This window comes from Danio rerio, chromosome 7 (genome assembly GCF_049306965.1).
Source record: "Danio rerio strain Tuebingen ecotype United States chromosome 7, GRCz12tu, whole genome shotgun sequence".
Classification (NCBI taxonomy): domain Eukaryota; kingdom Metazoa; phylum Chordata; class Actinopteri; order Cypriniformes; family Danionidae; genus Danio; species Danio rerio.
In genome coordinates, this window is record NC_133182.1 from 38,881,000 (window position 1) to 38,894,879 (window position 13,880).

Genomic DNA, 13,880 nt, shown 5'->3' on the forward strand with positions numbered 1-13,880 from the left:
ATTATTTAAAATAGTTATTATTATTAAGATTCTCCAGCATTTAGAAATGAAAGCTGATATATTCTCTGATTCACCCAATTAAAAACATGTCTTTAGATCTCATCCCTGTTAAATAAAAGGCATCAAAAGGAAAGACACTCACCTGCACTGGTGTAAAAGTTCTGACTGAGCCCATTTTCCTGCTCTGTCTTTTAAGTGCTCTGCTCCCCATTAAAATTTCATTCCACTGCTGTCAAATTTAAATTTACAGACAATCTGAGACGATTTATGAAACCACTTAATGATTCAGAGATGTACAGATATGCTCTGTTCTGTCTGAAACAGCAGCCTCATAAGCATTAACCCATTCATTCCCAAACAAGAAAAGGACATACACTAGACTAGTCAAATGTATGCGGCTCTATCAGGGTCACAAACCTGCAAATCACAAAAGCATTAGGGAGAGTTCAATGGAAATGATGAGGAAATGTATATTTATGAGTAAAATTTCCCTTTAAACTGAGGTTCAGTTGGCATTTAAAAAAATTATATCACTTAAAGAAATGCCGGGATTTAATATTAACATTTGAATGATGAAAAATAGTAAAAGAAATATTAATCCAGATATGAAATGTAATTTACAAATAAAAACATGCTTTGTCATGGTTAAATCACCCTAAAATATTAGCGTGATAAGCAAAACTGTACTATGTAGAACTGTACTACAGAACTTTTAAATGCATATTTAGGCTAGGTTATTGCCTATTCTGTTTATAAAATATTTTCATCTACTGAGTAAAAAATTGAGCAGTACTTTTTTGCAGAATGGCAGCATTCCAACCTGTCTATACATTTAACCCAGCTGAAAATCTATTCCACAACTGTTAAAAAGATGTAAAAGTGCGGCACCTGCCGGAGGATGAAGAGACGTTCCTGTGATAGATGTAGACCTTGATGTAGACGAGTAACCTCATCACGTGGTTGGCATATGTTGCCAAGTCCGCTACTTTTGAGCAACACTGTTCTTGCTTTAGGTAGAGGCACTTATTTTATATTATTTTACGACGTTATTATTCATTCATTCATTCATTTTTTTGTCGGCTTATTCCCTTTATTAATGAATGAACCGTCAACTTATCCAGCAAGTTTTTACTCAGCGGATGCCCTTCCGGCCGCAACCCATCTCTGGGAAACAGCCACACACACATTCACACACATACTCATACACTACGGACAATTTAGCCTGCCCAATTCACCTGTACCGCATGTCTTTGGACTGTGGGGGAAACCGGAGCACCCGGAGGAAACCCATGCAAAGGCAGGCAGCACATGCAAACTCCACACAGAAACGCCAACTGAGCCGAGGTTTGAACCAGCGACCTTCTTGCTGTGAGGCGACAGCACTACTGCGCCACTGCCTTGCCGGCGTTATTTTTATTGTTATTTTTTTTATATTATTATTTAATTTTTTTTTTTTTTTTTTTTTTTTTTTGCGGTGACACGGAGGCGCAGTGGGTAGCATAATTATCTCACACCAAGAAGGTCGCTGTGATTCAAGCCTCGGTTGTATGGAGTTTGCATGTTCTCCCCGTGTTGGCGTAAGTTTCCCTCCGGGTGCTCTACATAAGCATAAAACATATGCTGGATTAGTTGGTGGTTCATTCTGCTGTGGCGACCCCTGATGAATAAAGGGACTGAGCCAAAGGAAAATTAATGACTGATGGAATATGGAATATTTAAAAAAGTCTCTATGTGTGTTTGTGTGTGTGTGTTTACCTACATGAGTGAAAATTTAATTCATAGGTAAAGGTAATTCGTGTCTGTATGCAAAATATGTTTTATTAAAATATATACATACAAAAATGAAATATTCCAGTTATAATCAATCCGTTTAAAGCAAGCTAGGTGCAGTCTATTGTTCGTGAGGACTAATATTTTAGGTTTAGTTTGTAGGACTAAATGTAGGTTTCATGCTGGATCTGGCAACACGGTTTTTCGCGTATTACCATCGGCAGTTCTCTGTCAAGGAGGGGGACGTTTCGGATCGTCTTGGTAATGGCGGACACATGTGGCCAAGTCCTCCTTGGGTCTGGATTAACAGTCCTTTCCCACCCGCTTATGTACATCAAGGTTTTAGTTCAGGTAGGATTTACACAATCCGCACAAAATAACAGCATTTGCATGTCCGGGGCTGCACATGCGCTGCTGTCGGGCAGTGTCGATAGCATGTTGATAACGTTAGCCAGCTGGTTTATGAACTGTAACATGTCTAACATCACTCCTGCTACACTGGTATGTTTGTGGGGAGTAGATGTGTTTACACGGATAAAGGTTTCAGTAATCATTGTATGGTTAGTTGGCTGTTTACCAGGGTTATTGACCGCTGCCCATCTAGTGTATGAGTTAATGCTCTGAAAGGTCAACCCGTAACGTCTGTCAGGAATCATTATTATAGCATTTTAACAAATATACACACAACTAGTACTATTCTAATGTGTCATGTGTCCCCTGAAAACAATACTAGAAGCATATTCACCTCAGTGTCTTGTACCATTTAGTTTTGTGGTGAAACTCGTTTGTCTTCCGGGTTATTGATCAGATTACAGCAGATATTGTTTTGATAAAGTGAGCCATTATGCTTGATCTTTGAAGAGTTTAGATGCAAAAGCCTCTAAATGCCGTCTGAAATTTTCCTCTAAAATGAGCATTTTTATCAGGCTCCTGTGTGTATGTTCAGTAATATTAAATTTATGCCAAGGAATAAGTTATTTTCATGGTCTTTAAAGTGAAATGTCTCACCATAAACAAAGGAGGCTGAGAAAAATGTTCATTTTATTTGGAAATTGCGGACGGCACTTAGAGGTTATGCATCTAAATTCTTTATTTCATTTCTTTTATGTGATGACAAATGTGACAGTAGTATACTAGGTAAACGGATCACGGATTCATTTGTAAAATAAAGTAAATGTAGATTCTTCTAAACATATATGCGCTTTTTTAAGTGTTAAATCGTGTGTGTGTGTGTGTGTGTTTGTGTATGAGCAATTCCATGCAAATGTCAACCTTGCCATAAAATTTAATTTTACCAAAATAGAGAAACCATTTCTACATTTTTTGTGTAATCAAGTGTTTTACAGTAACTTACTTTAAAAATACTCAAAAGTGTCTCTTGTCAATGTTTTTAAACTGTTATATTTGATTTACCAAAGTCACACAAGTGGCAATTTCACGCCTGTCACATCCATAACGAAGATAAATGCAAAAATGTCAAATCAAATAAAATGAACAAATTTTGTTCTATAGAGAGACAATTCTTATTCTTTTGATTAGCAGTATTTATTTTGGGTTGTGCAGTTTAATTCACAGAATTTCTACAAAGTATGTTGTGTACTGAAACTCACAGACTTTTTTGCCACATTCATAATGCATGTTTATTTTCCTCATTTAAAATATAAAAACAATCACATGTTTATATTTTTCTGATTCCATAACTCTGTGGTTAGTTTTTTTGAAAAATATAAACATAAGTTTCAACAATGTTAAGGTATACTTTCTATGTGAATTTATGTTTTGAGTTTTAACTGCAAATGTCACATCCATAACGCTGGACTTGCTCATTTATAGTTGGGATGCTCCAATCGATTGTCATCAACCAATAATCACATTTTATGGCTCAATCAGTACTTGCCAATCTAGTCGATCTCATGAACCGATCACAGGTGTTTGTTTGCGAGTTCACACTCAGAGGAACCAGAGGTTCAGCTTTTTTTTTTTTATTGCAAAAGGGAGTTGTGTGGCTGCATTAGTTTACTTGTAGGGATAATAAAATATGTTGTAAATCAATTTATTACTTGCACACCTACCTCAATAATATGCAATAAAGTGCAATAATATGATTGTATCTTTGTAAATAGGTCGGACATGAACCTCTCGCTCCCACCCTAGGACGGAATATGTTTGGCCGACAAGTCTACCAACTTCCAGGGCTTTTTGCATATGGTAATTATCAAGTGACTGGCTGCTTTACTTTTGGTTAATATAGCCATCTGTTGATATGATGTCCAGTTGATTTGAAGAACTCTGAGAAACGTATTTCGTTCTCACACTTGATTTTGTGTTTTTCAGCCAAACACATTATCAAGATTGATGGAAAAGCAGGTCTGTTTAAGGGTCTCGCCCCAAGGCTTTGTGCTGGGACCATTGGCACCATTGTCCACAGTAAAGCCTTGCAGGTATGATATGCAGAGTGGGATCTTCAGAGGTTGTTGTAAGCTGTTTTGATAATAAATGCTGGCTAAGAAGAGAGCTAAAAGGATATCATTCATTATGAGCTAGAAATGTGTTTAGAAAGGCACATATTTTGAATATCTGCAGTTGAAGTTTGGGTGATGTGCAGTACATTGAAGTTAATGCTGCTTTTGCCCAGATTTTTCCACCATTTGCAGTTTGTGCTGGCGCTAGTAAAAGAAAGCCAAATCTAGTCTTCAGATATTAGGAAGTTGGAATCGCCAGATTGTGCTGTGAACAGTGTAGCACATGATGGCTACAATTATAATATTGTTATTCTTTATCATATATTTGTTCTTAATCTGTCAGACATGTTCAATATTTAAGCCAATTTCAGATAACATTAGGGCTGCACGATTCTGTCAAAAATGTGAATCATGATTTGTTTGTTTTTTTGTTTAAAATCAAAATCACGATTCTTTCTCAAGATTTTGTAAATGTAAAATAAAGGTTAATATGATTAGCCTATTTTTATTGTTATTTCTCAAACACATGGTAAAACAACAATAATGTTAGGCCGGTGTGTAGCTCTACTGTTGCTTAAAATGCTCAATTTTTTATTATGGTGGACTTCAACAGACTTTAAATATGTCCTGTTTGTTAATTCACAGTAAAATGATGACATCAGAATATAACTATTCATAATTATAAAGTTGATTTATTATGTTTAAAACATGTGCTTGTCATCTGTCAACATTATTAGACCATTATATATAGGCTAGGGTTGTTATACTGAAACAGTAAACATTTATTTTCATGCACAACACTTTGTGTTCGCTATGAAAGAAAAAAAACATTCAAATGCTTGTAATCATAACTCTAAAATGCGATATGCTCATTTAAATGTGCGCACAGGTTTCACTTTCTCTTCAGAGTGTGGCTCATGGCTGTTGTCACTGTGAGAGAAAAACACATACATGCAAATCAAACCTCCCGCACGGCTCTCAAATGATTGCTCTGTGCAACCAACTGAACGTTATTTACAACTTCATTACCTGTTATTCACAGCATATGCAGGTTATATTCACTGAAGTAGGCATCATTTGCATGCATCCGCGCATACTCAGCAGTGAACAGTGCGTCAGCTCTTGTGTGATTTCGTGACCGTGAATACATCGTTACATGAAGACAGAAATGACATTTTGGGTGAATTATAACTTATAAATACAGTATAGGACACTTTTAACTCCATTTGAAGGTGTCAATGTTGCTGTGAAGACTTGTTGGGTCGCCTTTTCTTCTCTCCTGACCTTGAAAATATAATTAGCTGAATCGTAGAAAAAGCTGAATTAGGATTGTGTGCAGGGTCGAATCGAGATTGTGATCTTTTTTCGATTAATCGTGCAGCCCTAGATAACATTGCTTTTGTTTGTTGAATATCTACTTCTTAGCAGTGAGACACTTTAATTTTTGATATACTGTACTTGGTAGTCTGGATTTGTGTGACCTTTAGTCATTGTGGAGTAAGATTTAACTATTGACAAAGTCAGCCAGTATATTCATAGTCGTGTACAGTATTTTATCCTTTTAGTTAGCTTTCTGTAAGCATAATCTGTGCCGGGTGTAGTGTTCAGACTGTTGCAATGTGACTTTCATGTTTATCTGGCTGGGCACAGTTGAGCAGAGGTTATTTATACTTGTTTTATCTGGCTCTAACCTTTTGTTATAACCCACAGAAGTGCCAGGAGGAAAAAATTGAGGTAAGAATACATCCATGAATATTCAATATAGGTTATAAATGTATCCTGCACATGCGTTTCCTTAATTTTTTTTTTAATTTTGTGTTTTATTTCTGGAGTCTGTTATACATTAATAATGTCAATCTCATCTTCTTGTCCTCTCAGGTGTTGGGAAGCAGTCTGAAATCAGACGAAGGGTCTCTGCAACAAGTAATAAATGAGGTAAAATAGCTTAAGCTTAGAGTTTAAGACTGGTCTTTGCACTTTTTGTCAATGAAGACTTGTTCACAGTCACGATTTAATGTGACAGACACAAGCAGCGTATATTTTATCAACATACTTTTGTGGTTGCAATGCTTCTTGAAGCCAGAATATTTTTGTGCATGTTTTGATGTTGTTTGTTTTAATTTTCCTGTTTATTTATGTCTTGTCAGACCACTAAAGAAATGATTGCTCGCTCATGTGCTACAGTTGTCACACACCCTTTTCATGGTAAATACAGTTATTAAATAAGTATGTTTTGCAATGGTGATGTATATCTCATTTTCTCTTAGTCTGAGAGTGTGTTTTTTCTTTTTATTCCAGTGATCACGCTCAGATGTATGGTCCAGTTTATTGGCAGAGAAGCCAAATACAGGTCAGTGGTTTAATTTTAATAGTTTTTTATTTTCTTTCATATTTATTAATGTTTGTTTTTGTTCTGTCCAGTGGTGTTTTTGACTCCATAGTTACCATATACAGAGAGGAGGGAATCCTGGGATTTTTTGCGTGAGTGCAAAATTACGACTTCTACTTGCTGCTTAAAAAAACTGATAATAATAGATCAGCATTCAATGACTCTGTGAAACATCTTCATTCTTGTCTTTAACTCCGTTTTTATGTGTCTGTAAACCAACAGTGGCCTCATTCCTCGTCTACTGGGAGACGTTCTTTCCCTGTGGATCTGCAACATGCTTGCTCACTTCATAAACACATACACTATAGATGAGTCGGTACGTAAACACACACGATCTCGTGCATCAACTACAAAGCATCTTGACCCTCGATTTGTACACCGTTATACAAGAACAGCTGCATATGTATCAATCATTATTGCATTCAGGGTTCCCACGTGTCATACAATTTCTGGAATGTCATGGAATTTCGAAAGGTCTTCTTCAGACATGGAAAATCAAATATATCTTTTTTTTTTTTTGACAAGGTTTTTGTTATCAATTACCAAAATGTAATTTGTCTATACCATATCTTATTTATACATTTGACCTATTGTTTTAATTAGTCTCCTTTTTAGCGTTTTTTTTTAACCTGAAAATACATGAAATACACTTGTCAAATTAAATTTTTTAAAACAGGCATGGACAGACAGTTTATATTAGATGCCATATTGGTCACTTTAGGTTGACTCATTTGTATTTATTGAGTAATGATGCACCACCAACATGTAATTATTGTCCAGCTGCTCTCACTATAAAACATTAAAATGTAATAGTTTAAGTACTATTAAACACATTTTTTATAATGAAATCACTGTTATGGGTGTTTTTAAAAAGTATCGCCAGGAAGAATTTAAAGTTATTTATCAAATATTGAATTAAAAAAAATTTTAAGCTTTAATATAAAGTTTTAGTGAATTTTATTTATCACTATTTGTATTTGTTTGTGTATCATTTCTTATTTAAATATGCAGTTGTAAAATATGACTAAAATAACCACACAGTGAGGCAATAAATAAAGAAATGAAGTGCAATTTTTTATTTTATATGTGTATTTATGTATATTTATAGATAGATAGATAGATAGATAGATAGATAGATAGATAGATAGATAGATAGATAGATAGATAGATGGATAGATAGATAGATAGATAGATAGATAGATAGATAGATAGATAGATAGCTAGCTAGCTAGCTAGCTAGCTAGCAGTCACTTAAATGCAGTCGCTAGTCTGTAGGCCATCCTGTTAACTAAGGCTAGAAATTTCAAGAGCTTAAGCCACAAAATGAACATTTTTTTTAGACTGTGTTGGGATACTCTTGTTATTTTAAATATATTTTCAAGATATATGTTTTCTGTTGTTGCTTTTATAATGGCTATTAAGTTAATGATAAACAATATTGAAGCTCAAACTTTTTAAATATATAATAATATTTTATACTGATCTGATCATGTCACTCTGCTTTTTTCAGACGAGTCATACAGGAGAGATCAAGAACTGCTCTCAGGCTGTGACTGGGGTGAGTCCTCTGATTTCATTTAGAAACTGAAAGTATCATTTCATTCAGAAACACTCTTCTTGTACAAAGTATGTAAATGACTTCTATTCGCAACTAAGTTTTGTTCTAAGTGAATTCTAAGTTGATAATTAATCAGGGTCATTGTGGCAATTATTTTACATCACTCACTGAAGATTGCTTTTTTCTCATAGTTTGGCTAAATATGCATTTAAACGTTTTTTGTTTTTTTTTTTGTGGAAACGAGCAAGCAGAAATCACCTGCACTCACTTTTCATTGTCTGGTTTTTGATGTTTAGTAGATTAGTTCCGACAAACGCAGACAAATCAAATAATTTTCATGAGCTCAGCGGACATTAGCACTTCAGATGCTGAGCTACTGACAGTAAACTATCATCCCCAAAGAAATATGTGGGCCCAGGCCATAAAAATTTTGTAAAAAAAAAAATATTATAATGCATTGTCAACCATATGTGGCTTTAGTTTTTTAAAAAGAGCTTAAAGAGGTTAAAGAGGATTTTGAATAATGAAGTTTAGTTTCCAGCCATCAAATGATATCATTGACAAATGTATATTCCTAGAAATTGCGTTGTTTTGTATACGCTACTAAGATGTCATATAGTCTAAAATTAAAATGGAAGGTAAAGATGCAACAACTCTTGGTTTCAGTCATCACCTGAAAAAGGAAATTGATAGACGATATTTGTGTGTGCGTGTGTGTGTGCAAATGTGTGTCACCAGTATGTTTGTGAAGGGCTGTTATGATTAACTGACTAGTGTATGTTTTTGCACCCTTAATAACATTATTTTTTCCCCTCTTCTTTCTTTTTGACCTTTGCTCAGTTTTTCGCAAGTATGCTGACGTATCCATTTGTATTGGTGTCCAATATGATGGCAGTAAATAATTGTGGGTAAGGGAAGTTGTTTTACGCTATTGGAATAATTTGTGATTGAGTCTTTACAGGCTTATTCATGTTAAAGTAAATTCAGTAGTCAAAGAGATGGTATCAAAAATAAGACTTAAAACTGTTTTATATTTTAATTTTCTGTTTTATGTATTGTTGTGGTTGTCTGTTTTGTTAGAAATCGACTTATAGTATGAAAGTGTAAATATATACAAGTTTTGTGATACTGTATCTATCAAAATAATTAACAGTTTTGCGATGGTATCTTTGGTATGGATGTTATGGATCTTTTATTTACATAATCTCCTTTGCCATGCATTGGCCTGCAAGCTAGCATTATGTGTAGATTAGTGACGATGGAGGTGTTGTTGTAAGCAGATAATACGTTAAGTAATGTTTCTCATGTTGTGATTCAGGCTGGCTGGAGGTCTGCCACCTTATGCTGCCATTTATCCCAACTGGCTGCACTGCTGGAGTCACCTGAGCCGAGAGGTGAGCTCTTCTTCTGTAACTGGGATGAAACTTTTGCTAATTGTTCTTGAATGTCTCAGTTCTTCAGCTGATTGAGCCTCTTATGCTAATTGGAATCCAAACAGGCTAATCGAATTAAAGGTCTAATAGTATTAAAACAGCATAATGCTCCAACAAGGTGATTACATAAAACAACTGCAAAGCCAACTGGACCTGCTTTATCTTTCTTTTTTTCTTCTATTGCTCAAGATGTTTCTCCTGTCATCTGAGAAAGCTAATGTATTGACTGGATGAGTCTAGACGTATGTGATAATCAACATATTGTCATGATGAAGATGTACAAAATTGATATTGTACACACTTTAAAATACAGTGAAAATTGTTAACACTTTTAAAAAAAAGTGCTTTTAAAAATATTTATATTGTAGTAGTCATAACAGCACCAAATACTGAAGATTTTATTGGTTAATTTACTAAATAGTTCACTCGTGACCATTTTTACATGTTAATCTGGCCTAATACATGCTGAAATGTTGAATGAACGTTTTGTGACTATTTATAGGGCTATTGCACATCAACACTGTACAGTAAGACTGCAGTAAATAAGATTAGTTCGTTTAACTAAACTCACAATGAAAATAGCCTGAGGGTTAAGTAAGCGACATATAGTGCTCACCAGGCCCGCATCCAGGGGGTGTTCGGATGACCCACCCCTCACTGACAAAGGTCCAAAATTTGTCCCACATGAGCTTATTTGTCCTATTTTGACTGCTACGCCATCATAAATAATAAAAATAGCACATCGACAAAGCGGAATCCTGGTGTGACTTCAGTTTGTCTGTTTTGGCCAATGCAAACAATTATCATTCAAGAGTCCCACATCCAGCTGTGCAAGAAAACATCTGATATAAGAGAAGTCATCTTTCACTACTGTGTTGTTTTTAAATAGAGAAAACATTTGACAAGTAACTTTTTTTCTAAATCTTGGATCATATTCTTGAAAGAAAACATGCTAAACAAAAAAAGTGTAAAGCACTTTTACAAGAGAGGCTAGAAAAATTGTGAAGATTTAAATTATTATTATTATTATTATTTTTTTTATTATTATTATTCAAATGGCCAAATTCTGACTGAGGAAAGTTAAATTTGATGGCTAGCTTGTTATTTGCCTAATAAATGACAATAGGCTTCAGTTTTTAGTTAAAACTCTTTTTCTAATGCTATATGATGTCATAAATGTGTATTTTAAAAATGAATATTTGTCCTATTTCTTTATTCTAAATATTTAGGAAATATTTTGGTATATCAAAAAGTGGTTATGATGACCATCCGACAAACTAATCCAGCTAAAAATAGTGCTTAAAATATCACAAAATACAGCAATTAAATCTTATCTATCATATAATTGTATTAATAATAATAACTGCAAAAAGATATTTGAATAAAAAAAAAGAACCACCCCTTTCACCAGGCTGAGTTCCAACTTAAGGTCCTTTGTCTATCTTGTTTCTCTCTCTCTGCTCCCCGAATTTTCCTGTCTCAACTCTACTGTTCTTTACAATGAAAAATAATGATAAAAAAATCATAGTCATAATCACAAGGCCTAATCATTTTATTAAATGAAGTTATTAACTAATAATATTTAGTTGTATGGTTTTAAATGAATATTAACATGGTAACTGTAACAAGCCTGGCCTTTTTCTTACTGTTGACTTTAATGCATAAACTAACCTTTACTTATGAGACTTTTTTGTTAAGTGTTACCGATTGTACTCCATAGTCATTTAGCAAATTGATTTGTTTACTTGCAGGTAAATTAGGCAGCACAATATATTGTTTCAGCATCGATATTGCAATGTGCGCATCTACAATAGTCACATCCGAAGATATGGAATGTTAAATCAGGATTATAGTTGACCAGGAGCTACAGAATTGTATTGAATTATTGCATTTATATAGAATGTATCAAGTTTATGCAACCAAAAAGGTTTTTTGTCTTTGTTTCTAATACAAATATCTACATTTAAAAGCGAAAACAAGTACTAAACTTGGCTCACTTGCAGATAATTTTGCTTGTTTTAAGGAAAAACTCTTAATTTTGCCTTATTTCATCTGAATTTTAAAATAAAACTATTTTTACTTGAATAATTTTTTTTATATTTAGTCAAAAAATAAGACGACGCAATGTAGGAAAAGCATTTTTTTTTTTTTTTGCATTGTGACTTTAATTTCTGTACCTGAATACTTTTAAAACTGTCAAATAGTGCTATATCTTGTGAAACTGTATTTATATCTCATTATTTATTACAGAAAAATAAAATATCCCAATATCATTTTTTTCCAATGCCATGCGGCCCTAATATATATATATAGCAATACACTAAGTACATTTTATTACACCTGTGAAAGTAACAGCTTAGGTCAAGTTGTGATTATACCATAATAAATTTTTTTGCAATTAATCTCAACAAGAACACTTGAGACCATCATAAGCCTAAAGTTCCTACATGTCTGATTTCCTCCTCCTGTCTCTCCTTGTGTGTTTCAGGGCAACATGAGTAGAGGCAACAGCCTGTTCTTCAGAAAGCTGCCCGCTGGGAAGACCTATGCCATCGAGCAGAAGAGATTTTTTTGAATGGGGAAAGCCATGAGCATAGTCTATAATTCTGATAATATAATTGAGCTGGCCCACAATGTTGGACTCCTAACCCTTCTTATGCACTTGTTTAAGATGACAACCGTTTTTTGATAATCAGTTTCCAGCATCAGCCTCCAGGATTATTACTGTTAATTTTATCAGTACATTTTCACTACATTGTTGTTTGCTTTGATTTCGGAACATGAAGAGCTTTATTTTAATACCCAGGGATTTGTATACATGACCAAGGAAAATAAAAACCGCAGTATAACTTCAGCAGAGCACCCGAGGGCGCTCTAGACCATCTGTGCCTGAATCCAGTACAGGCCCCTTACATCTCCTTTTGTTTTGTTGCTTGGTAATGCTCGTCAGTAAAACAGTAATTATTATACATCTGTAGTTGTTTCTACTGGTTCATGCACTGACTGACTGACAAAAACCTGAAGTTCTCTGCCCTGTTAATAGTAAAATGATTTGTGCGTGTGTGTGTGTTAATGTGAGAGGAAGATTGTGCAGCACCTTGAGCCACTGTATTGTCTATCTGATGTCTGCCAGATGTGTTTTGCGTAAGTCTGCTAAGCTTGACCCCACCCTGGTTGTTTTGATGGATAAGATACTATGTGGCTTCATATCAGTGAGTGATTTAGGACAGTGTGTGGTGTGGTTGTCAACTTCTACACACAATTTTCATCAGAGCTCTGGTCTAGTCAGAATAAAGTTGAGATTTTTATTTCCAATGATGTTATAATTGACCCAAATAAATGTGAGAATGCTTGTTTTTGTCCCTGTGGTTTATTTATCCATCATCTGCATCACAATTTTGCTAAAAATATACAGATAATTTAAGAAGTGTTGTGCTCTGTTTTTTTTTTTTTTTTTTTTTTTTTACTGGCTATATAGATATATACTCAGTAAGTACTTATTTGCTGTGAATTGATTTAAGCCAGGGGTCTTAAGCAGGGGGTATACCTGTTATTTGCAAATGAACAAAAACCGAAGGGAAGCAAAATTAGTCAAGCTTTTGCTTTTTTGACTCAACTACAGATGATCCTACATAATACATTGCTTTGTTAAACTGTATTAGTTTAAAGGGTTAAACTTACGTCACATTCATTTCACCCTGCAGCCCAACACTGGTTACACACTGAAGCTAAGCAGAGCTGCGCCTGGTCAGTACCTGAATGGGAGACCACATGGGAAAACTAGGTTGCTGATGGAAGTGGTGTTAGTAAGGCCAGCAGGGGGCGCTCAACCTGTGATCTGTGTGAGTCCTAATGCCCCAGTAAAAGTGAAGGGGGCTCTACTGTCAGTGTCGTCTTTTAGATAAGATGTTAAACTGCGGCCCTGCTCATTAAAAACACCCGTGGTGTAAATTTCTGTCATTGTCCCTTACCCATTATGGCATCCAATCACCCCCATCAACTGAATTGGCTCCATCACTGTCTCCACTTCACAAATAGCTGGTGTGTGGTGAGCGCTCTGGCACTGTTGTCCAATGGCTGCCGTCGCATCATCCAAGTGGATGCTGCACACTGGTGGTAGTGTGGAGAGACCCCCCTCATGACTGAAGCACTTTGGGTGTATGGCCAAACACGATAAATGCACTATATAAATACACATTACGTTACATTGCGTACATAGAAGCCAAAATAAGGTGTTTTGAACAAGCCTGTAACATTGACTTCCATCG

The 13,880-nt window shown here is 35.0% G+C and overlaps 1 protein-coding gene across 2 annotated transcripts; it reads left to right on the forward strand.

The window, feature by feature from the left end:
* Positions 1-1,988: 1,988 nt before the first annotated feature.
* mtch2 (mitochondrial carrier homolog 2) lies at positions 1,989-12,965 on the forward strand. 2 transcript variants are annotated; one of them, NM_131382.1, is made up of 13 exons: positions 1,989-2,121; positions 3,894-3,978; positions 4,105-4,211; positions 5,943-5,966; positions 6,111-6,167; positions 6,380-6,437; positions 6,531-6,582; positions 6,654-6,713; positions 6,844-6,937; positions 8,132-8,179; positions 9,020-9,087; positions 9,498-9,573; positions 12,101-12,964. In NM_131382.1, the coding sequence occupies exons 1-13, from the start codon at positions 2,035-2,037 to the stop codon at positions 12,185-12,187; spliced, it is 903 nt and encodes a 300-aa protein (NP_571457.1). In that variant the 5' UTR covers positions 1,989-2,034; the 3' UTR covers positions 12,188-12,964. The 2 variants fall into 2 exon arrangements, with proteins under 2 accessions (NP_571457.1, XP_021333068.1); XM_021477393.3 differs by having other exon boundaries at positions 2,009-2,121; positions 5,946-5,966; positions 12,101-12,965.
* Positions 12,966-13,880: the final 915 nt, after the last annotated feature.